Source organism: Panthera onca, chromosome A3 (assembly GCF_046562875.1).
Source record: "Panthera onca isolate mPanOnc1 chromosome A3, mPanOnc1 haplotype 2, whole genome shotgun sequence".
In the NCBI taxonomy this organism is placed as follows: domain Eukaryota; kingdom Metazoa; phylum Chordata; class Mammalia; order Carnivora; family Felidae; genus Panthera; species Panthera onca.
In genome coordinates this window covers 78,183,092-78,208,500 of record NC_138341.1, presented here as the reverse complement: position 1 = coordinate 78,208,500, position 25,409 = coordinate 78,183,092, and the positions used below count along the sequence as shown (strand labels likewise).

The 25,409-nt window shown below is 43.9% G+C and overlaps 1 protein-coding gene across 1 annotated transcript in view; it reads left to right on the top strand.

The window, feature by feature from the left end:
• TMEM131 (transmembrane protein 131) overlaps window positions 1–13,831 on the top strand; it is a 237,807-nt gene extending 223,976 nt beyond the window's left edge. The window contains exons 34-41 of the mRNA XM_060608021.3: window positions 3,837–3,961; window positions 4,165–4,314; window positions 8,242–8,407; window positions 9,561–9,682; window positions 9,771–9,867; window positions 10,676–10,773; window positions 11,543–11,703; window positions 12,762–13,831. Coding sequence (XP_060464004.2) covers window positions 3,837–3,961; window positions 4,165–4,314; window positions 8,242–8,407; window positions 9,561–9,682; window positions 9,771–9,867; window positions 10,676–10,773; window positions 11,543–11,703; window positions 12,762–13,043 — 1,201 coding nt within the window. The 3' untranslated portion in view covers window positions 13,044–13,831. The remainder of the gene's footprint in view (window positions 1–3,836; window positions 3,962–4,164; window positions 4,315–8,241; window positions 8,408–9,560; window positions 9,683–9,770; window positions 9,868–10,675; window positions 10,774–11,542; window positions 11,704–12,761) is intronic.
• The last annotated feature ends 11,578 nt before the right edge of the window (window positions 13,832–25,409 follow it).

The following is a 25,409-nucleotide window of genomic DNA, read 5'->3' as shown; positions in this document are numbered from 1 at the left end:
GTCTACAGTGAGTTATGACAAGCCTTGCTCTGTGGCTCAGGTAAAATCACTGCCAGTTCTAAGTGATACCCAAAACTCCTGTCACCTCAGAAGTGCTGTCAATGTGTTACTCTGTGGTTCCACATATCTGAAGGGTATAGATGCACTCTGAAAAAGGGGTATCATTAATAAGGCATTTGTGTATTGTCACCTTTTAGAAGCTTTATCTGATTAGGAATAAATGTTTATTCTATATATCAGTTAGCCAAAACACTGATATTTTAATATTAATGAAATCTGTGGGCTTATCTTGCATTTGCTTTCTGAAAAATTAGTCTTTAAATATTATCAATATTATTGGAATATTATGTTATCTCTAAGCCAGAAGGCCCCAATCCTGAAATGTTGAAGAATTTGGGGGGTTTAGTTGTTTGTTTTTTTAAGTTTGTTTTGTTTTTGTTTTTTTTTTTTTGAAAGCGAGAGAGAGCAAGCAAGCAGGGGAGGGGCAGAGAGAGAGGGAGACAGAATCCCAAGCAGGCTCTATGCTGTTGTCAGCACAGAGCCCAATGTGGGCTCTCAAAAAGACTGTGGCTCAGTCTTACAAACCGTGATGACCTGAGCCAAAATCAAGAGTTGGATGCTTAACTGACTGAGCCACCCAGGTGCCCTGAAGAATTCGTTTTCGTATAAATAGGTAGTGATAAAGCCAGAGCAGTGCCTCAGTTGTGGTCTCTGCTGGTGCAGCCACATCCTACCATACTCGCATAAATTCACTTCACAAAATCATTTCCTGGGAGTGTGGAGCATGGTGTCACAGTGGTAGAGACCCGGTCAATCCATTTTGGCCAGCTTTGACACCGCAGAAGGAAGTGGACCTGTAGACCTCCAGAAAGCTGTATTTTAGGTCCAAGATGCCAGGGAATTAGAGTTCACTCTAAGACACTAAAAGGACTTCTGTGGTATCAGGCCTGGTTTAGAACAGCAGTTTATCCGTTGATCTTTCTGTTCTCTGGTTGTCTGTCAACATTTTACATGTTTACGTGACTTAAATGTAATCTAAAATAAGTGGGGAAAGTCTTCATAGAATAACTGTACTCTCTAATCATCTGCTCAGACAGCACACTCTGCTCAGGGCCACAGGCACCACCTTTCACACCCTGGCCTCCAGACCCATGAACACTGGGAAAGCCCTACCCTTTCCCTCAGCAATCTGCCTCTCCACTTCCCCCAGACAGGGGCATGTACTGTGTATTACATGAGCAAAAATGAGGCCTGGCATCTGAACCACCTTATGGTTTTTCCCTTTTAGAAAGATCATTTAAATTAAGTAGGCTCTTACCTATTTTATTCCAAAGCCTTCAAAAAGGTTTCTTGATAGAGATCATCTAGCTTAATTTAGGAAAGTATGAATCAGCGAAAATAAAATAGTTGTTTGGCACCATTTTTCTTAAAAACCAACTAATTTTACAGCGACACAGAGTTACATTTTGTATAAATAGCCCCCACTCCCATACTTATAAATGACTTCCTTAAAAATAACTTCCACACACCCACCTCTGCCGCCACCACCACCAGAGTGCTGGATGTCTGTTTCATGGGAGCCTTTGTGTTTTTTTTAAGATGTTGTTTTTAAATAACTGTCAGTAGGGGAAGGACTTAGAAGATTCATAGAACTGTACATTAATAATCTTGCCCGTAAATAGTGTATTTTTTCATGTCGGTTTGTTATCCTGCCAAAAATTCTACATAATTTGGGTTAACTGAGCCCTTTGGATTTTTGGTTAGCTCATTTACTAATTCTAAACGTAATACCTATTTATTATAGAAAATTTGTAGGGGCACCTGGGTGGCTCAGTCACTTAAGTGTCCAACTGTTGATTTCTGCTCAGGTCATGTTCTCAAGTTTCATGGGTTCAAGCCCCACATTTGAGCTCCATGCTCTTAGCGCACAGCCTGCTTGGGATTCTCTCCTACTCCCTCTGCCCCTCCCCTGCTCACTGGTACACACACTCACTCTCTCAAAAATAAATAAAACTTTTTTCAAAAAAAATTTTGTGAGGGGCATCTGGGTGGCTCAGTCAGTTAAGTGTCTGACTTCAACTCAGGTCATGATCTCATGGTTCATGAGTTCGAACCCCACATCGGGCTCTGCACTGACAGCTCAGAGCCCAGACCCTGCTTTGGATTCTGTGTCTCCCTCTCTCTGCCCCTCCTCCGCTCACACTCTGTCTCTGTCTCTCAAAAATAAATAAACTTTTAAAAAAAAAATTGTGTGAAATATGGAGAAACGAAAGAAAGAAAATGACCTTTGCCTTACATCCATATAAATATTTGTGAATAGCCTCTGTTAAACTGTATTTATATTATTAATAATATTTACGTATTATTTTATCTGGAAGGTTTGAACCTTTCTGCCCTTTGAAATCAGGTGTGAATTAGTATAATGGGCTGTCCCTGTCCCAGGACCTAGCAGAAATTGGCTGCCTTCCAGAAGTGAGAAGTTGGCATAGCAACGGAAGGAAGATGATGTGGTGCATAAAGAAATAAAAGAATCTGAAGCAGGGGCGGGGGAGGCCACAGTGGGGTGTTGGGGTCACACACCTGAAGGTTGGGGACAGGACAGGAAGTACACTAAGGTGGAAAATGCCAGAGATACACCCATTTTAGAACATCTAAATCAGCCAGTAAACTTTGTCAGATTTTTAATGAAAAGCAAGCTATCAGCTCAGCCTTGAACTGACAGTTTTCTGACCATCACCAGGAGCATGATGGAGATCACTGATGATTTTTGGAAGAATTCTCATAAGGGGCCACTGGGTTCTCTAAGCTGTGTCTCAGCCTTCACTAGAAAATGCCCTTCTTGGACTTGTTAGCTTAACTCCTGTCAGAGGCCTTCCCAAGCCTACAACTTGATCTTGGTGGACATTACAGAAGCAACTTGGTAAAGAATGTCCTTATGGCCCAGATAGTTACACTGCTCACACTGCTACCTTATATGTGTCACCTACCCATTTGTCCTAGAGATTGCTTCTCTGCCAACAAATTTTAATGTTTTCTTCATCAGGCTGTGGAAACTTAAAATAGCTCATCATGCCTGCCATTCTGCCTTGTTGGACAGGAAGTTCAGAGCCAGTTCTATTTATATATGTTTATTATGTTAAGCTTACCTCTAAATCTTTTAGAACACATGTACACTCTAAATAAATAAAAATAATATTTAAATTTTTGCCCAGGGTTAACCTTGAGTTCCAAGAATAAAGAAGAAAATTCATCTCACCCTACTCACCCTAGACCTTAGGCAAGTAGTTCAGTCCTGCTATTCTGCAGTGAGTTAGTGGATTTTCATAGGCAACCCAGGAACTTAGCCCTGGTTCATTTCGTGGTTTCTATGAGAAAAAAATGTGTTTAAAGTTTGGGATAGCAGGTGCCTTGACGTTTTAAGTCTGAGACCTTTCAGAGGCTCCACATTCTAGAATCTCACTAGTAGTCTAGATGCTGGGAGAGACTCATTCACAAGCAAAATAACTGTGGTTAGCAACCCCGAAAATGGCAAGTTTGTGCTAAAGGCTTTGCACCCATTATGTGAGGTGGGTGCTGTGACCCATTACAGATTTTCAGATAATGGACTTCAGTTTGTCAGCACTCAGAATAGCAAAGGATAAATCTGTAAGTGTCTCCTGAACAGTCTTAGGAATGTTTGGAAAGCAGCCAGTGCTAAGTTAGGATCATGACTACATAGTGCCTAAGGAAGCTAGATTAGAAAATGCAATGGAAATTGTAGCGTGATCAGTAACTTCTACTCTTTGCTGTAAAACAAAGACATAAATTTGAATTTTCCATCCATAACTGTCTTTCAGTTCTTTAGAGCTCTCCTATACTCCCCCACTGGAAAGTAAACAACGCAGAAATCTCCCAACCAAGATTCCTCTTCCAACTGCATTGACAAGTGGATCCAAATCACGAAATTCCCAGAAAACAAAAGGTATTTTCATTTGAGTAATATATTTTCATAATTCATTGTATTAGTAATTATTAGTTGTGAGGTGCCAGTAATCGATTAGTAGTTTTCAGTGCTTTAAAAGGCTAGGGTGGTGTTCTTGTCCTCATTAGAAGGTTCGTTGAAACAGATATGAAAGAAAGGAATTATTTTCCATTAATGGTTTTTTTTCCCTGGTTTTTGTGCAGGTGCAAATAAGTTAGTGGATAACAGGCCACCTGCCCTAGCAAAATTCCTCCCAAATAGTCAAGAACTAGGCAACACCAGTAGCTCAGAGGGTGAAAAAGACTCTCCACCACCGGAATGGGATTCTGTGCCAGTTCACAAACCCGGCAGCTGTAAGTATGGAGATTTGGAAACCATGGTGCCCCACCCTGGGCAGGAAAACTCCACAGGGCATATTGTGTTAAAAGGAGGCCTGGCCTCTGTGGTCTGCTAGAGCCCACTTGTACCAGCCAGCAAAAGCCCATTGTTCAATAGTGTGCCAGTTGTGAAACTGTCATAGCTTGTTTGGCTGTGGTAGGAGTATTTACGCCAGAGAAACCGACAGACAATTCACATTAGGACTCTTTTTTTCAGAGCTGGTAGACCATACCACTTCCCAGTGTAGAAAATGGGAAGATCTGGCTGGAGCAGTGAATCATCCAAAGAAATACTATTTTATGAAATCATTCACTCAGCAGTATCTTCTCTGACTAGTTCCTCATACGTTTACAGTGTAATCATTTTTGTAAAAATTCAGTCTTCTTTCAACTTTACCCACATCTTTTCCATATGTTTATGGAAAACATAACACATTCCTGTGTGAAGGTTTCACTATTTTTCTCACTAGCTTCTTGACCTTGTTCGTCCGATTTGGCCTGCAGTAAATCATGACAGTAGCACAGGCTACTAAAAAGAGAGGCCCTTGCCCTGGATACTTAGGACCCAAAATAGAAGACAACAGAGACAAACCCAGGGAGGAGCCTAATTATAAGGATTTGGGGTCAAGAGAGGACCAGCCTGAGGACTGATCATCTACATTCACCACAGTGTTAGAACTCACACTTGGCCAGTTTGTGCCAAAGGGAAAATTAGGGTTGAACAACAGGATTGTTTGGGGTGAAGGGACATTTAAATGAATAGTGGGTGACTGAAGCCCTCAAAGTTGAATGAGATCAAAGAACTTGGAAATCCAGGTGCCATGTACATTAAGCGTGGCGTCTTTCACATTTTCACTTACATAGATACGCAATGGAAAGAGACGCTTTCTGTGTTAAAACCTGTAGCCCCCTATTTGCCATGAGATTTCCTGGCACTTTTTAGTGCTGTTTTTTGCCTGGGATGAGATATAAACCTAAATCCCTGGTCATTCAAGAGATCTCACACGAGTCTCTCTGTAGTCCTTGCATCCAGGCTGAATGCTTTTTGCTCCTTAGATTCCCCTCTGAGGTTTCAGCTAGACACCAGTCCTAGGCTTATAGTTTGTGACTTGGGTAGTTCTGCATTAAACAGACCTTACCTCCACCACAGAGGGAGGTTTCCAGCACTGGGAATACAACATCCCTGAGGAGCCAGTTCCATGGGGTTGTCTGTAGCCCAGTAAAGTAAACATAAACTCTGCTAGTGTGAGTAACAACACATGATGTGGTAAAGAGGGCCGTCACCGGACACAGCCTTCAAGACAAGATCACTGGCTGTGACGGTGTTGTCACCAAAGTGGCACCTGATGAACATGCTGGCATCACTCCTTTGGGACAGAGGAGAGAAGGATGACCAGATCCAACCCAGTGGGAGTTTGGCTCCACACCTCAGGAGGGAAGAAATGCGAGAAATGCTAGACAAATGGTCTGGAGAAGAAAATGTTTGGAAAGCACAGTTCTTTGGGCACAGTTTTTGGAAAGCACAGTTCTGTTTCCTCCCCAGGCCCATCCACGAAGGCTGAGAGAGCCCAGTGCCTCAGAGCAGAGCTCACTGTCATACAGCTAGATGGTTTGCCACTGGAAAAAGTGTATACTTGCTCCAAGGCCCACAACTGCATAATTATTTTGTTTTTTCAGTCAATGAATACCTTACGTTGATCCCACATCCTGTAACCTCTTTGTTCTCACCACCAGCCTACTAGAAAGTTCTCGCAGGGCTCCAGTATATACACAATATTGCTATATGAAACCAGTAAGAATCAGTCCAGTAAACTTCCTCCACCCCTGCTTTCTCAGTCTTTTTTACCCTTCTCCACCTTCTCTGGCTGAGACTGCTAGCCTCCAAGCCCTCTTAGCAGTGCCTCATTTCCTAGGGTTCCCAGCAGATTAAAGCATTTTCCACTCAGGGCTGTGCAAGCCTGCTCTTCGCTGGGAATCCATGTGTAGAGATCTTTCTACCCCAAGTAGCACCCCTTATAGCGTGGTGCCCTGTACCCATAGGAGATGCTGAGAAAATTCTCCTGGAATAATTTCGTGGTTTAAACAGACAGCATATCCAAGGGGTTATTAAAAGGCAAATAGCCACAGAGGAAATATATTGAGTCAAAAAGCTCTCTTAATTGCCCATGCCCTGTGCTATTTTTGGCCACCCCTTACCTTCCCCCATCTTCCCTTCCTACATCAAGCATTATTCCATAAGATGTTTTTCTGACTTTTCTTCTCCTGTTTCGTTCTGACATTTAGTAAGTGCTTCTGCAGCTACTGGGCCCAGTAAAACACATCCCACTAAAGGAGAGCTGCCAAGGGATGCACCACACGCTGCCCCCCCACCCCCACCAGGACAGGCACCTGGGGTGAGCGAGCACACCCGAGGCGGAGTGTGGCCCGTTCCAGCGTGGGCAGTTCCCAGCTCACTTCGGGGGGTGGGGGGCGGGGAGGGGGGGTGGGGTCAGAGAGAAGGTGTCCTACAAGGAGTGGCTAGGGAAGGGTCAGGACAGTTGTACAGATAATGGCCCTACAATATAGAGGTGATATCAGACAGACACTATGTTAGGGGCTTTTGAGGCAGGCAGAAAGGTGGAGAGCTTTGAGCAGGGCCCATATAGGAGATAGCATTTGAGACGGGCCCTGAGCATGGACATCGAGTCAGCAGACAACAGAGCATGTGAGGATTATCCACATAACCATGGGTGAAAGTTGGTGGGGTGGAGACAAGGACAGTGTGTGACGTGCCAGCACCACTGAGGAAAGTCAGAATTCTTGGGGTAGTTCACAAGGTGGCACTGAAGATGGGGAGTGAATGGATACCTTGGGCTTCAAGAAGTGTGCTTAGCATGGCAACACCATAACGGATGCCTTGACACAGCCAAGGAACATGCGGTTTTATCCAGGCCCCGAGCCCTTGGGGTTTAGGAGAACCACTGGTGCAGGAGAGAATCACAAGGGAAGTTGAACCACTGTGTTGAGCAGGCTTCTGTTCTGGAAGTGAGATGAAACAGACCCTTCACAGAAAATAGGAGTAGAGCAAACTGTCCTCACTGTGGGCAGGGCTTGCACAGGGCGTGAAGGGCAATCAGGAGGGGATGAGGTGGAAATGCGCCAACCTGGACAGAGCTATGTTGGGCAGGGATGGAAAACGAGGAGGACAAGGCAGGGCAGCCTTGCACACCAGGAGCCCATGGAGACTGTTTCGCGGTAGCTGGAGCAGGATGCCACCATGCTGCACACGGTGGACGTGCAAGACGATACCATTTGCTGAACGAAGTTCTATGTATTTGCTTTTAGTGAGAACAGGATAGGTTTTTCACAACAGAAGTTTTTTCTGTTTTAAACAAATTTTTTAAGATTTTCAAACAGCTGTGTACACATTACCCTAAAGGGCAGCAGGACTCCTGTTAGCTCATATCCTTGAAAAACGGACTGGGGGCGGCCACACACCAGACCTGCCAGCAGAGTGCAGGGTAGCATCATGGAATAGAACTCAAGGATGTTTTGCAGGTGTGAGCCTGGGTGGAAGCACAGAGACTCTTTCAGGGCCAGTCATTGGCTCTCCCTGCGCATGCCTGAAGGACATGGGAAAGCCACCTTCCCAGCCTGAGGTGGGAGAAGCTGTCCAGGAGGGTCCTGCAGAGCACAGAGAGGATGGGGCGTGCAGGTGATTCTCGGGAAGTCTCCTACTGCAGAGAGAGACACGACTTCCCTCTTTCCTTTCAGACCTTTAAACAGAACACATGTAAAAGCTTTACTTTTTTTTTCTTTGTAGATGCACTTGAGTTCTGCATTGTATCAGAACCTCAAAAGTAACTAATTTTGAAGAGTAAAAATCAAAACACATTAACGAGACCTTTTATTTTTCATTTCCAGCTACCGATAGTCTTTATAAACTTTCTCTGCAAACCCTCAATGCAGACATTTTCTTAAAACAACGCCAGACCTCACCGACACCTGCCTCTCCTTCTCCCCCCGCCGCCCCCTGCCCGTTTGCAGCCCGGGGCAGCTACAGCAGCATCGTCAACAGCAGCTCCAACAGGTGGGTCCCTGGCTCCGCCACTCTTCAGATAACTTAAGTTCTGCAGGTGCTCGCCCCCTTCAAGTGGAAATGCTTAGTGGCCACAGCCTGCTGTCCTGTCCTGCCTCTCACATCTGTGCTGTTTGGTGTTCTGCCCTTGCCCAGGGTCAGTGCTCCCATGTCTATGCCAGACTCCAGTCGTCAGCTTTCATCACCCAGGAACCAACAGGTTCATCATTTAACTTAGAATTACATTATAATTCTAGAGTCAGTAAGCATCCTGAGTATTAAATGAAGATCTACAGATGCCCTGTGCATGGAGGACGTGGCTTTACGGGACATTTATTTTGAGCTTAAGGCAGTGGAGCTGAGCATTTAAAAGACCAGGGTCTGGCACAAGCCTGGCTGTCACAAGAGGTGCTGCCAGAAGTGCTGTTGCCCATGGGAGGCAGCCTCCCAACTGCACTCCTCCATGGAGGTCCAGAGCCCCCGCTGTATTTGCCTAAGTTAGCAGCGAGAGTGAGGAGCCTGTAACAAGTTCTTACTGTATGTCCACACTGCTGTCAGCTCCGCGTGTCACCCCCAGCAAGCACAGCTCAGGTGCCATCACCATCCCAGCCTTTCACTTGGGGAGCCACCTACCCACCTGCAGCAACCCTGCCCAGTTTTTATCTCTCGCCAAAGAGGCAGTAACCACTGAGGCTGGGGGCAGGCTGCCCTGCTTGGGACCTTGCTGAATCAGGCCCCTCACCGGCTCCTGACAGGAGCAGATGAGCCCTGTCGAGCTTTGTTGCCCACCGGCAATCTCTTGTTCTCCTCGTTCTACAACCCACTGGCTCCCTCTCTGGTGCTCTTCTCTGCTGGAATTGCAGCCTTTCCAGTCCCTCGTCCAGTCAGCTCATCCCCGCCCTCGTCTCTTTCCTAGGGGCCCTATATTTTTGTACCTCTCCCCCAAGTCCCTATGTCCCATCAGACTGCACAGTCTTAGGTGTGGGAGCATTTTACATGAGGCTGGGCCATGGTCTGGGGTCTGCCCTGGGCCCAGCCCCAATGAAAGTACTGTGTGCACTCAGTCCTGTGGCAGTCCCACCGCCTGAGACAAGGGCCCCCAGCGGCCGTCCACTGTGGACAGTGCTGATGAGGAATGACCTTGGTCTTTGCTTCTCCCTTCAAGTGACCCTAAACCCAAGCAGCCAAATGGAAGCAAACACAAATTGACAAAAGCAGCCTCACTCCCTGGCAAGAACGGCAACCCCACTTTTGCTGCAGTCACAGCCGGGTATGACAAGAGCCCAGGTGAGTGGCTTGGTGTTGGACCTGTCACACCCCGGCTGTGGGCAGGGCAGAATTGCCCAGTTGATTGATTCAGAGTGTATTGTTACAGGAGGGAATGGCTTTGCTAAAGTTTCTTCAAACAAAACAGATTTTTCCAGCAGCCTTGGCATTTCACACACTCCTGTTGACAGCGACGGCTCAGACAGGTACAGTAGACCATTCTTAATCGAAAGATAAATGTTCCTCAAGGCAAGTTAGCCTCTTCTGTCCATACTTGTGTCTCCCCTAGATTACAGGTAGGCCATCAAAGCAGTCAGGCACCTCTAGAAACCCCTGTCTGTTGTGTGGAATCAGAGCCACTTGCTGTGCTCCCCCTGGCGGCACCCCCGACAGGGAAGGAGGCACACGTGGCATCTCAGGGATTCAGATGTGTGCTCATCCTTCTTCATTATCATGGTCACAGGACAGGATGTGATCTGATAATCAGACATAGGAGAACAAAAATGTGCTTGAGAAGGAAATTGAAGCCAGTGCTAGACAGCTTATGGTAAATTATTGGACATGCCACTTTCCTGACCCACAGCAATCCTACCGGGCATGGCGACATACAGTGCTTGCCTTGGCTCATGGTCCCAGATAAATATCAGTTAACACTGTCAGGATAGTCCCAATTTTACCTACTTTGCACTAAAAGGAATGAGTGCTAGATTTGAAAGTTTTTAAATAAATCTCCCATTACCAGAAAGTAAACATATGGGAAAAAATAGCTATTTTCTCTTCAGAACACTTGCTTTGAACCCAATTCACAGCTTATGGTAGGATAGGAGCTCAGGACCTCTCCGTGCTTAATCCTTCATGGCAGAGAAGCCATGTTCCAGTTCTGCCTTTGTCTTTAATATTTGAGCACCCCCAGTTGAAGCAGCGTCTGCTGTTTGTGAGGCTGTGTGTAATGGGCCTGTCCCCACTAACCACTGTACATCTCTGTGTGTTGTGTTTTCCTCCTGTAACATCCAGCTCGGGTCTGTGGAGTCCTGCCAGCAACCCCGGCAGCCCCGACTTCACTCCCCTCAATTCATTCTCGGCATTCGGAAATTCTTTTAACCTAACTGGTGGTAAGTGTTTAACACTAGACCTGTAAATGATAAGCCTGTAGACAAAGAAGAGAGGAAGACGAAGTCTAGTTTGTGTAGAGAGGCCCACTGAAATAGGAAAGGCTGTCACTCAGTAGACATTTCTAAAAGGTGCGTTTCTTCGTCATTGTAGTCAGGTCCCAACAGACATGAGATACGCAGGCTGATTTTAAGGCAACGGGGCTGAGGCTTCTCTCCCAGACAGGTGCTCAGGAGCCCGGGCCCACTCAGCCCCTGGTACTGTAGCCCGGGAAGAAGGAAGCCCAGTGTGAAGCTCTCAAAAGGGTCTCTTGTTCCACCTCCACCTCCCCACAAGCCCAAAGCCAAAGGCACGAGCTTAGTGCTGGGAGTGCCAGTTGGTTTGTATTCCCAGCATTTAAGAACTTCGAGAAAGGATTTTGTGTCTGAAATACAACTCCTGGCTGTGCTGGGCTCCTTACTTGCTGTCCAGAATTAGAGGCAACAGCGCAAGCTTTGCATTCACCACGGTCATGTCAGAGACGGGGTATTTGCACTCGATGTCATCCAGTGAATGGTGTGGGTAAAGAGCTCAGATTGTGTGCCATGTGCCTGTGTTGTGGGGAACGCCCCCTGTTCCCCATCCTCCCTGGGGTGTGGTGGGAGCTGGCAGAGCAGGTGTGAGACTCCAAGTGAGCAGTGGGGGGACATGTGCCTCTGAATGCCCCATCTTGTCCTACATGAGTGAGTGTGGCAACATAAGATACAGAATTGATTGCTTCCTTACTTGCAGAAGTTTTCAGCAAACTCGGGTTATCTCGGTCGTGCAATCAGGCCTCCCAGAGGGGCTGGAACGAGTTTAGTAGTGGCCCTTCCTACCTTTGGGACTCTCCAGCAACAGATCCCAGCCCTTCCTGGCCAGCCAGCTCCGGTTCCCCGACCCACACGGCCTCTGTGAGTACTTGGGGATTGGACCTCACCTGAACCCTCATTATTACTGCTGTCACTGTCACTCAGGCAGCACTGGCGCCGTTATAAAAGCCAGAGAGCAATGTGGAAGGGTCAGGTTAGTTCTTTTATTGTCTCCATTGCTGTGTTCATACTCTGCCAGAGTGACCCATCAGTATTCTTCAGAGCTGTTACAGTCAAGAAATTATAGAAAGAACAAATGAGCAGCTGTGGGTTTGGTCTCCTAGTAGAGAAAAGTCATTCCAGCATCTTCCCAACCTGTAAATGTGCCCCACCTGTGGCTGGGGCCAGACAGCGACTGAGGGTGGCCTTCACCCTCTCCATCCTGTGGCCCCTCAGCCCCCCAGGAGCAAGCTGCTGGAGGGTCACATTTATTTTGCTTCTGAGAAACACCTGTGTCTTAGCTTGAGCTTTTCCATTGTGCGTTTCTCGGCTAGATTTTTCCGTAAAGACCATGCACCAAAAAAGTATTCTTACCAAGGAAAATAATTACTGGTTTCAGCTTTCACAAAATTATGACAGAAAAAATATCCCACTGTGATTCTTTCTTCATTCTCAGGAAAACTAAATTAGACAAGCAGGGTTGAACAGGAGATACTTTACCTTCACGGATTTCAAACTTATCTTCACTGTAATCATTCTAGCTTCATTTTTAAAGAATGGTTAAGGTGCCTTTCAAACAGGGGTCAGGAAAGATCTTAGGCTTTGCGGGCCCTGCTGCTTCTGTAGCGTCTGCTCACCTGCGCCACGGCAGCACAGAAGTAGCGGGACGGCACGGCCACAGGCAGGTGCGGCCGTGTTCCGGCAGACCTCCTGTGGACAGAAACAGGCAGGGCTGGATTTGGCCCTCCGACTGTAGTTTGCCAACCTTTCTTTAAAACACCAGACCCTGAGATGCCCATATATATGAAACATTTATATACAAGATAAAGAAGGTTATCGAAGCTGCGGCCCAGCCCCAGTTTGTAGCCTAACCTTCACCCGCGTCCCACCTGCGCGCCTGTCAGTCCCGATGTTCCATGCTACGTTTTCTGTCTTGTCAGTCGATCCTCGGCAACACCAGCAGCTTGTGGTCCACCACTCCATTCTGCAACTCGATCTGGTCCAGCAGCCTGAATAGCACCCTGCCCTTCTCCACCCCAGCCAGCACGCTGCCAAGCATCGGCCTCATGGGCACAGAGACCTCTGCTCCTCATGCTCCCTCCACCTCCAGTCCGGCCGATGATCTGGGGCAAACGTACAACCCGTGGCGGATATGGAGCCCCACAATCGGAAGAAGAAGCTCTGACCCTTGGTCTAATTCGCACTTCCCTCATGAGAATTGAAATTAGGCAAAAAAAAAAAAAAAAAAAAAGTGGGGGCCCCTCATCTAGATCATGATATGCCAGTTTTTGAGACATCTTTTAAGGCTGTTACTGCTATAGCTTCCCACTCCCCACCCTCCTCATCTTTGCAAAACAGATTCAAGCAGGGCAGGCTCGTACCACTCGCTTCTTTCAGATCTTTCTTGCAATTATGATAATATGAGATTTGCTGTTGTGCTTTTAGGGAAAAGTCTGGACTCAGCCACAAACTCTAGTAAGGCCTGTACATCTGAAAACCTTAACTGCTATCAAGTTTCCACCACCTGTCTTCTTCCATCCTTTATTTATCTGTATGAACACAAATTTGACATTTACAGCTAAGGAAATAATTTGAGTTGAATCAGAAGTCCTGGCATGTGACAATTTTATTAAATTACCAAGTTTGGTTTTTAATAATTTCACAATATTATGCGCCAAGATCTAATTTTAAAAACGTATGAGGACTTTGTGCTGAAAAATACAGAGTATTTTTTTAAAATAAGGCTGTCTTGGTTTAAAAGCAGATTACAGAAATGTAAGTCAACTTTAAGAACAGTGAATGAATGTAAAAACATTCGGTTGAGACCATATGCATTTTCTGTGCTGTTTGTACTTGAGGTATGTACCATTTGTATACCTGAATTTATTTTAAAGATAAACTGAAATGCACATAGCCAAGTCTTGAAATACAAGATTGAATGTGTATTTCTTAAAAATACAACTTTGTGTTGTACTTTGAAATAAATGATGCTTTTTTCAAAAGCCTTGAATTGTTGTGTGTCTCTTCTTTACAGCAAGATTAATTTATTTGGATTCTCTCACCCCAAAGTACACCCTTCTATCATTGCCTTATTCTATGCAGTTTGATTTATCGTGGCTGGAACCTCCTATGGTCTAAATTCTGTGTCTTTCCACGGTGGTCATTGAAGGTCCCTGATAGAAAAAAATGCACACATCTAATATGTCTTCATCCTTTTAAATAGAAGAGTGTTGACCCTTTTCCAATTTTAAAACTCCCACAAATCCTCCAAATGGTACCTGTAGAAATAACACATACACACATGCCAGGTAAGCTGGGTATGCCACAATAGTGTCAGTTTGGTTTAATCTTTCAGAAAGTCTTGCCTGGTTTCTTCCCCCTGCCCCCACTCCCGGAAGATGGTGGTGTAGGAGGATGCTGGGCTCACCACATCCTGCTGATCACTTAGATTCCACCCACATCGGACTAAATAACCCAGAAAACCACCAGAAGACTAGCAGAACAGATTCTCCAGAGCCAAGCATGGACAAGAGGCCCACGGAAGAGGGTAGGAAGGGTGGAAAGGCGGTGCACGCTACATGGACTGGCAGGAGGGAGCCGGGACGGTGGAGGGGCAGCCTGCCTGGCAAGGCAGAGCCCCCAAGTCTGGCTTGCAAAAGCAAAGGGGCTGGACTGCATGAGTTCTGACAGCCAGCAGGACTTAACATCTGGAATGTTATAAGTCAACAGCTCTGCTCGGAGAGTGGGAGGGCTAGAGGACAACGGGAGGGAGAGTTATTGAGTCCCTGGAAGGACAGAGCTCTACGAGGGAACAAAAGTGCTGGCAAGCGCCATTTCCCTCTCCCCTCCCCCAGCCAAAATTCTAAAGGGAACAAGTTCCCACCACCAAACTTCCTTGCACTGCACAAACACCCAATGCTATGCTTCTGTGGATCCATCCCTCCGAGGGTCTGCCTCCCTCCCACCCCTGTGCACCTTGTGGATCCACCCCAGCTAATATGCCAGATCCCATAGAAGCAGCACCACAAGCCTGGCAGTGTGCAAGTAGCCCAGACAGGGGCCACACCACTCCACAGTGAGTCCTGCCTCTGGGAGAGGGGAAGATAAGGCACACACCAGTCTGACTGTGGCCCAGCGGTGGGCTGGGGGCAGACATCAGGTCTGACTGCAGCCCCACCCACCAACGCAAGTTACTCCAGACAACACAGAAGAAGAGCCCTGCAGTTCCGTGCCACTCCAGGGACTATCCAAAATGACAAAATGGAAGAATTCTCCTCAAAAGAAACTCCAGGAAGTAGTGACAGCTAATGAACTGATCAAAAACGATTTAAACAGTATAACAAAATGAATTTAAAATAATAGTCATAAAATTAACCGCTGGGCTTGAAAAAAGTATAGAGGACAGCACAGAATCTATTGCTACAGAGATCAAGGGACTAAGAAACAGGAGGAGCTAAAAAATGCTATAAATGAGCTGCAATTGAAGAGACAGAGGAGAGAATAGGTGAATTAGAAGATAAAATTATGGAAAAAGAGGAAGCTGAGAAAAAGATAAAAAAATCCAGGAGTATGAGGGGAGAATTAGAGAACTAAGTGATGCAATCAAATGGAACAATATCTGTATCATAGGAATTCCAGAAGAAGAAGAGAGAGAGAAAGGGGCTGAAGGTGTACTTGAACAAATCATAGCTGAGAACTTCCCTGATCTGGGGAAGAAAAAGGGCATTGAAATCCAAGAGGCACAGAGAACTCCCATCGGACATAACTTGAATCAGTCTTCCACACTATATACCATAGTGAAACTGGCAAAATACAAGGATAAAGAGAGAATTCTGAAAGCAGCTAGGTATAAATGGGCCCTAACATACAAAGGTAGACACATAAGGGTAGTATCAGACCTGTCTACTGAAACTTGGCAGGCCAGAAAGGAATGGCAGGAAATCTTCAATGTGATGAACAGAAAAAAATATGCAGCCGAGAATCCTTTATCCAGCAAGTCTGTCATTCAGAATAGGAGGAGAGATAAAGGTCTTCCCAAACAAAAACTGAAGGAACTTATCACCACTAAACCAGCCCTACAAGAAATCCTAAGGGGGACTCTGAAAGTGAAATGTTGCAAGGATCACATAATACCAGAGACATCACTACAAGCATGAAACCTACAGATACCACAATGACTAAACCCATATCTTTCAATAATAACACTGAATGTAAATGGGCTAAATGCTCCAACCAAAAGACATAGGGTATCAGAATGGATAAAAAAACAAGACCCATCTATTTTCTGTCTACAAGAGACTCATTTTTTTTTAATTTTTTTTTAAAGTTTATTTATTTTTGAGACAAAGAGAGACAGAGTATGAACGGGGGAGGGTCAGAGAGAGGGAGACACAGATTCTGAAATAGGCTCCAGGCTCCGAGCTGTCAGCACAGAGCCTGTGACAGGTCACAGACGGCAAGATCATGACCTGAGCCGAAGTCGGCCGCTTAACCAACTGAGCCACCCAGGCGCCCCAAGAGACTCATTTTAGACCTGAGGACACCTTCAGATTGTAAGTGAGGGGATGGAGAACTATCTATCATGCTACTGGAAGTCAAAAGAAAGCTGGAGTAGCCATACTTATATCAGACAAACTAGACTTGATATTAAAGGCTGTAACAAGATGAAGAAGGGCATTATATAATAATTACAGGGTCTATCCATCAGGAAGAGCTAACAAATATAAATGTCTATGCACCAAGTATGGGAGCCCCCAAATATATAAAACAATCACAAACATAAGCAATCTTATTGATAAGAATGTGGTAATTGCAGGAGACTTTAATACTCCACTTACAACAATGGACAGATCATATAGACAGAGAATCAATAAAGAAACAAGGGCCCTGAATGATATACTAGACCAGATGAACTTGACAGATACATTCAGAACTTTTCATCCTAAAGCAGCAGAATATACTTTCTTCTCGAGTGCACATGGAACATTCTCTAAGATAGATCACATACTGGGTCACAAAACAGCCCTTAAGTAGTATAAAAGAATTGAGATCATGCCATGCACACTTTCAGACCACAATGCTATGAAACTTGAAATCAACCACAGAAAAAGTCTAGAAAACCTCCAAAAGCATGGAGGTTAAAGAACACCCTACTAAAGAATGAATGGGTCAACCAGGCAATTAGAGAAGAAATTTAAAAATATATGGAAACAAATGAAAATGAAAATACAACAATCCAAATGCTTTGGGATGCAGCAAAGACAGTCCTGAGAGGAAAATACATTGCAATCCAGGCCTATCTCAAGAAACAAGAAAAGTCCCAAATATAAAATCTAACAGCACACCTAAAGGAAATGGAAGCAGAACAGCAAAGACACCCCAAACCCAGCAGAAGAAGAGAAATAATAAAGATCAGAGCAGAAATAAACAATATAGAATCTAAAAAAAACTGTAGAGCAGATCAATGAAACCAAGAGTTGGTTTTTTGAAAAATAAAAAAAATTGATAAACCTCTAGCTAGGCTTCTCAAAAAGAAAAGGGAGATGACCCAAATAGATAAAATCATGAATGAAAATGGAATTATTACAACCAATCCCTCAGAGATACAAGCAATTATCAGGGAATACTATGAAAAATTATATGCCAACAAACTGGACAACCTGGAAGAAATGGACAAATTCCTAAACACCCACACACTTCCAAAACTCAAACAGGAAGAAATAGAAAGCTTGAACAGACCCATAACCAGCGAAAAATTGAATCAGTTATCAAAAATCTCCCAACAAATAAGAGTCCAGGACCAGATGGCTTCCCAGGGGAGTTCTACCAGATGTTTAAAGCAGAGATAATACCTATCCTTCTCAAGCTGTTCCAAAAAAATAGAAAGGGAAGGAAAACTTTCAGACTCATTCTATGAAGCCAGTATTACTTTGATTCCTAAACCAGACAGACACCCAGTAAAAAAAGAGAACTACATGCCAATATCCCTGATGAATATGGATGCAAAAATTCTCAATAAGATACTAGCAAATAGAATTCAACAGCATATAAAAAGAATTCTTCACCATGATCAAGTGGGATTCATTCCTGGGCTGCAGGGCTGGTTCAACATTCACAAATCAATCAATGTGATATATCACATTAATAAAAGAAAAGATAAGAACCATATGATCCTGTCAATCAATGCAGAAAAAGCATTTGACAAAATTTGACAAAATTCTTAATAAAAACCCTCGAGAAAGGGTAGAAGGAACATACTTAAACATCATAAAAGCCATTTATGAAAAGCCCACAGCTAATATCATCCTCAATGGGGAAAAACTGAGAGCTTTCCCCCTGAGATCAGGAACACGACAGGGATGTCCACTCTCACCACTGTTGTTTAACATAGTGTTGGTAGTGCTAGCATCAGCAATCAGACAACAAAAGGAAATGAAAGGCATCAAAATTGGCAAAGATGAAATTAAGCTTTCACTTTTTGCAGATGACATGATATTATACATGGAAAAGCCGATAGACTCCACCAAAAGTCTGCTAGAACTGATACATGAATTCAGCAAAGTCACAGGATACAAAATCAATGTACAGAAATCAGTTGCATTCTTATACACTAATAATGAAACAACAGAAAGACAAATAAAGAAACTGATCCCATTCACAATTGCACCAAGAAGCATAAAATACCTAGGAATAAATCTAACCAAAGATGTAAAAGATCTGTATGCTGAAAACTATAGAAAGCTTATGAAGGAAATTGAAGCAGATATAAAGAAATGGAAAAACATTTCGTGCTCATGGATTGGAAGAATAAATATTGTTAAAATATCAATACTACCCAAAGCTACCTACACATTCAGTGCAATCCCAATCAAAATTGCACCAACATTCTTCTTGAAGCTAGAACAAGCAATCCTAAAATTTGTATGGAACCACAAAAGGCCCCGAATAGCCAAAGTAATTTTGAAGAAGACCAAAGCAGGAGGCATCACAATCCCAGACTTTAGCCTCTACTACAAAGCTGTAATCATCAAGACAGCATGGTATTGGCACAAAAACAGACACATAGACCAATGGAATAGAATAGAAAACCCAGAACTAGACCCACAAAAGTATGGCCAACTAATCTTTGACAAAGCAGGAAAGAATATCCAATGGAAAAAAGACAGTCTCTTTAACAAATGGTGCTGGGAGAACTGGACAGCAACATGCAGAAGGATGAAACTAGACCACTTTCTTACACCATTCACAAAAACAAACTCAAAATGGATAAAGGACCTGAATGTGAGACAGGAAACCGTCAAAACCCTAGAGGAGAAAGCAGGCAAAAACCTCTCTGACCTCAGCCACAGCAATTTCTTACTTGACACATCCCCAAAGGCAAGGGAATTAAAAGCAAAAATATTGGGACCTCATGAAGATAAAAAGCTTCTGCACAGCAAAGGAAACAATCAACAAAACTAAAAGGCAACCAACGGAATGGAAAAGATATTTGCAAATGACATATCGGACAAAGGGCTAGTATCCAAAATCTATAAAGAGCTCACCAAACTCCACACCCAAAAAACAAATAATCCAGTGAAGAAATGGGCAGAAAACATGAATAGACACTTCTCTAAAGAAGACATCCAGGGGCGCCTGGGTGACTCGGTTGGGCGTCCAACTTCAGCTCAGGTCATGATCTCGCGGTCTGTGAGTTCGAGCCCCGCGTCAGGCTCTGTGCTGACAGCTCGGAGCCTGGAGCCTGGAGCCTGTTTCAGATTCTGTGTCTCCCTCTCTCTCCGACCCTCCCCCATTCATGCTCTGTCTCTTTCTGTCTCAAAAATAAATAAACGTTAAAAAAAAAAAAAAAAAGACATCCAGATGGCCAACAGGCACATGAAAAGATGCTCAATGTCACTCCTCATCAGGGAAATACAAATCAAAACCACACTCAGATATCACCTCACACCAGTCAGAGTGGCTAAAATGAACAAATCAGGAGACTATAGATGCTGGAGAGGATGTGGAGAAACGGGAACCCTCTTGCGCTGTTGGTGGGAATGCAAACTGGTGCAGCTGCTCTGGAAAACAGTGTGGAGGTTCCTCAAAAAATTAAAAATAGACCTACCCTATGACCCAGCAATAGCACTGCTAGGGATTTACCCAAGGGATACAGGAGTACTGATACATAGGGGCACTTGTACTCCAATGTTTATAGCAGCACTCTCAACAATAGCTAAACTATGGAAAGAGCCTAAATAATCCATCAACTGATGAATGGGTGAAGAAATTGTGGTTTATATACACAATGGAATACTACGTGGCAATGAGAAAGAATGAAATATGGCCTTTTGTAGCAACGTGGATGGAACTGGAGAGTGTGATGCTAAGTGAAATAAGTCATACAGAGAAAGACAGATACCATATGTTTTCACTCTTATGTTGATCCTGAGAAACTTAACAGAAGACCATGGGGGAGGGGAAGACAAAAAAAAAAAAAAAAGAGGTTAGAGAGGGAGAGAGCCAAAGCATAAGAGACTCTTAAAAACTGAGAACTGAGGGTTGATGGGGGGTGGGAGGGAGGGGAGGTTGGGTAATGGGTATTGAGGAGGGCACCTTCTGGGATGAGCACTGGGTGTTGTATGGAAACCAATTTGACAATAAATTTCATAATAAAAAAATGTCTTGCCTGTTCCAACTTACTTTTCTCAGTCACTTATTTCCAGTCTATTTTAAAGCCAGCCTTTGAACACCCAGTCTTGCTGGGTAACCAGGAGACACTAAGCACAAATGTTCTGCTTGAGCCCAGTTACATCATGAAGAAATCCACCCATCCCCAAAAATGTCACAGTGGTTCAACTGAAATGTACAAAAGGAATTTGAGTCCTACCTCTTCTCTGCTTTACACCAAGGCTCAGTAGAACCAGACACCTCGCTTTTCCAGCCTGTGTCTTGCCATGCAGGGACAGACACCAGAATCCTATACAGTCAGAACTCTGGCATTCTGGGCTCGTGGTGGACCTGGACCTCATGTGGTCTCACTAGCACAATCTCCTGGTCCAGCTGCAAAACCAGGACACATTTAGGCTTGAGGTTCTCTTTCTACACCAAAGCAAATACGGCGTTGCAAAGCCATGAAAACAGGTGAACTTCATATTAACCCTCATTTACAAAAATAATTTTGTTGGCAAACTTCACTTCAATAAAGGTAACTCATTAAGGGCTCCTAAATTTGCTCCTTCTTAAGAATCACCTGAGACTACCAAATGTCTTCCTTTTGTGTGTGTGGTTTTTTTTTATTCTGAGAGAGAGAGAGAGTGCACGCGAACTGGGGGAGGAGAGAGAGAGAGAGAGAGAGAGAGAGAGAGAGAGAGAGAGAAAGAGAGAGAAACCAAGCAGGCTCCACACCTGACCCAGGCCTCGAACTTCCAAACCATGAAATCATGACCTGATCCAAAACCGAGTTTGGACTCTAAACTGACTGAGCCACCCAGTCACCTCATGCCTTCCTATTTTAAGTTCTAATTTCACCCCATGCAGCTCTCATCAGCAGTACTGAAAAACACTATACACATGAAATTGGGAAAAAATACAAACAAGGGCTTCTGCTGGTACTTGGATTTTCCAAATTACTCTCACAGTAGGTATTTGTATGGCAACATACCAATCTAAAGTCTTCACGGGATTCAGTCTAACACTTTGTGGTGAAAAACTGAACACAATAGTTTGTACTAGATTAATTTAAAATTGAATTTAAAAGTAAAATTGAATTTAAAAGCAAAATTGAATTTAAAAGTAAAAGCTTTATATATTTATACACACACACATATATATACAGTATATATATGTGCACATATATAGTATTTAAATAATTTCTTTTTAAATAGCTTAATTTTATTTAAAAAAATTTATATTTATTTTGAGAGAGAGAATGAGTGGGGGAGGGGCAAGAAAGAGGGAGACAGAGACCCAGGCAGTCCATGCTGTCAGCACAGAGCCTGACGCAAGGCTCGATCTCACAAACTGTGAGACGATGACCTGAGCCGAAACCAAGAGTGGGACACTTAAGGGGCACCTGGGTGGCTCAGTCGGTTAAGACTCTGACTTTGGCTCAGGTCATGATCTCACAGTCCGTGAGTTCAAGCCCCATATCGGGGTCTGTGCTGACAGCTCAGAGCCTGGAACCTGCTTTGGACTCTGTGTCTCCCTCTCTCTAACCCTCCCTTGCTCGTACTCTGTCTCTCAAAAATAAACACTAAAAAAAAAGTGAGATGCTTAAATGACTAAGTCACCCAGGTACCCCTAAAATTCTTAGGATACTACAATTCATGAAAATTTAATATGTTACTGAAATTTTAATGTCTAGATTGGTGATGAACTTTAAAAATTTAGACCTAAAATATTTAAATAGTTGTACATTGTTATAGAAAGAAAAAAGATACAAAAAATTTTGATTTACCCTTTCTTAAATGTCAGATTCACAAAATAGGCAGATACTTTTAGATGATGATATACATTTGACCCTTGAATGATTTTGAACTGCACAGGTACACTTATATGTGGATTCTTTTTAATAAATACCTATCTTATATTGTGATTGAAAAGTAAGGTAGAAGTTGCCAAATGACTATAAGCAAAGGGAAGGTGGAGGAAAGGCGCCAGGAAGGCTTCAACTGCACGATTCTGGCCCACCCCTGGCCCTCCTCACCCAGCCCTAGCTGTGTGGAATTGGGTTGAGGCCTTGAACTGAAAGGCAAAGTAACAAGGTCGGGAGAGGGATGGGATCTTGCAGACGTGGTGGGGTCAGTCACTGGCCAGATCTGGCCAAGGACCAAAGAATAACTAGCTTCCCCACCTCCCTCCCCCCTAGGTGAAGGGTCTGGGAGAACATGGGGTTGGGATCAGGAAATAGAGGCCAGAGCTGGACCATGGAACGAACTGGGGTGCTGTCCTCGGTGCTGAAAGCTCTTTAAGCCTGGGAGCTAATACCACCACTTATCAGCATTTCCCTCAGGCAGAAACTTCATTAGAACCACATAAAGGGGGTGAGGTGGAGCAAGTAGCCTAGAGAGACAGGTAAAGGTGTTCTGCCTTCCCCTGGACTCTGGTTGGAAGGAGATTTTGCTGATTCCTGTGTAGAAGGTCAAGGAGCAGGTGTCACTCCAGGATCCAACTTTTCCAGTGAGGATGATGATACATGTGATACTTCATTCTGCTACAGTACTGTACATAGTCACATTTGGGGGAAGTCAAAAGTTATACACAGATTGTGACTGTTCAACTCAAAAGAGTCTTTTAAAGACTTTGACAACAGTCTATAAAAGTTGAATGACAAAGACAATTTTATATGTTTTAAGTACTATCTAAGAAAATAGCTATAACAACAATGAATATTAGAACACAAAGACTTAGACTCTAATGGTATTTCTTGGGCTGTTATTCTAAAGAAACTAGGTTAACCTAGAGAAATACTCGTGTCATCTCACTGGTAACAAAAATTGGAGAAATTCAGAGAAGCTATTATTAACTGTCAGAATAAGCCCCTGATTAGGACAAAAGAAAATGGGGAAAGTTATGATGTGCATTACATCTTAGTATAGCCAGCTTATATCACACACACACACATACACAGAAAAAAAAAATGAGTCTAACAAGATTCTTGATATTACCCATAATTGCAGAGATAAATTGCCAATATTAAATGGGGTAATGTTAGAGATATTGTCGGGGATGTCTCCTCTCCAGAGACCTCACAAGATGGACACTGTCTTCACACTTTCCCTCTGCTGTACTTCAAATTGCCAGTATTTCCAGGAAGAGACCCTGTATATGTGTCTGGTGTTCTGGCTTTCATGCCTGCCACCCAGGGAATGCCCCTTGATCACCTCGCTCTGGTGGCCAGGGGACTTGTTTCATGGGTCTCATGGGACTGTAACAGACAGTTCTTGGTTGGCCACCGCCCCAAGGCACAGCAAAGACTCCTCCAGACTTTCTGAGAAAGAAGCTTATTTGCTTGTCTTAGAGTTTCATTCTGAGGGGCAGGCCTCTGGTTTGGCACTCATCTAGGGGCCTATGAAGTTGCTATCAGGGAACATAAGCCAGAGGACACCTCTGCACTCTCTTCTACCAGTATCAGGTCACCAGTATCTGTGAAAGAAGCCTATTAGCTTATCTTCATAGCTGCGGCCTGAAGGACAGTCTTCTTATTAAACACACATTTAGGGGCTGACTACAGTCCTCTGCAGAGACTAGGATGCTGGCAGACACCCTCTGCCCTTCCCCAGGTGGTCAGTGTCTCTGAGAAAGGAGCTTGTGTTTATATCTGGTGCCCTGCTTTTTTGTCTGCCACCCAAAATACAATTCCCTTGGTAGCTTGGCTCTCATGGCCAGGGCTTGTGTTCACAGGCTCAACAGGATGGTAGCAAAGAAACAGTTCTTAATTGGCTATCACAACAGGGCTCTGTGCAAAGGGAACCAACAGAAACACCTAGCTTCCAATCTTCCCCTGAAAGAAGTATACTTGCATACTTTAAAAGCTGCTGCCTGAGAGGCACCTGGGTGGCTCAGTCAGTTAAGCGTCCAACTTCAGGTCAGTCATGATCTCCTGGTTTGTGAGTTTGAGCCCCATGTCGGGCTCTGTGCTGACAGCTCAGAGCCTAGAGCCTGCTTTAGATTCTGTGTCTCCCTCTTTCTCTGCCCCTCCCACACTCATTCATATCCTTCCTTCCTTCCTTCCTTCCTTCCTTCCTTTCTCTCTCTCTCTCTCTCTCTCTCTCTCTCTCTCTCTCTCTCAATAATATAATAAATAAACGTTAAAAAAATTTAAAAAGAAAAAGCTGCTGCCTGATTGTCTGGCTTCCAATCACTAACTCTAGGTGCTAAGTTCCTCCCCTTTAGAACAGTGACAGGTCTTGGCACACCCTCAATTACTGGGAGCCACCACAAGTAAAGTAGACTGCTTGAACAATCACAAAGTCTTGAGAGACAGCAAGAGCTAAAGAAATGTTGAACAATAAAGTCCATCTCCTACTTAGGCTATGTTTTAAGACTGGAAAAGTTGACCTTTATCTAACACATAGAAACCAATACAGAGAGACAAGGAAAATGAAGAAAAAGAATAATATGTTCCAATTGAAAGAACAAGATAAATCCTCAGAAAAATACTGTAATGGAACAGAGATAAATTATTTACCTGATAAAGAGTTCAAAATAATGGTCATAAAGATGCTCACTGATCTCAGGGGAAGGATGAATGAACAAAGTAAGAATTTCAACAAAGAGCTAGAAAATATAAGAAAGTACCAAATAAAAGTCACAGAGCTGAAGAATACAATAATTAACTGAGAAACACTATAGAAGTGTTCAACAGCAGAATAGAAAAGGCAGAAGAATGGGTCACTGAATCTGAACACAAGGCAGTGGAACTTACCAGAGAAGCAAAATTTTGAAAGGATGAAAAAGATTGAAGATAGCCTAAGAGACATATGGGACAACATCAAACAGACCAACATTTACATTATAAGAGTCCCAGAAAGAGAGGAGAGAGAGAGAAAGGGCCAATAAAATTATGTGAGAAAATAATGGCTGAAACTTTCTTAATCTGAGTATAG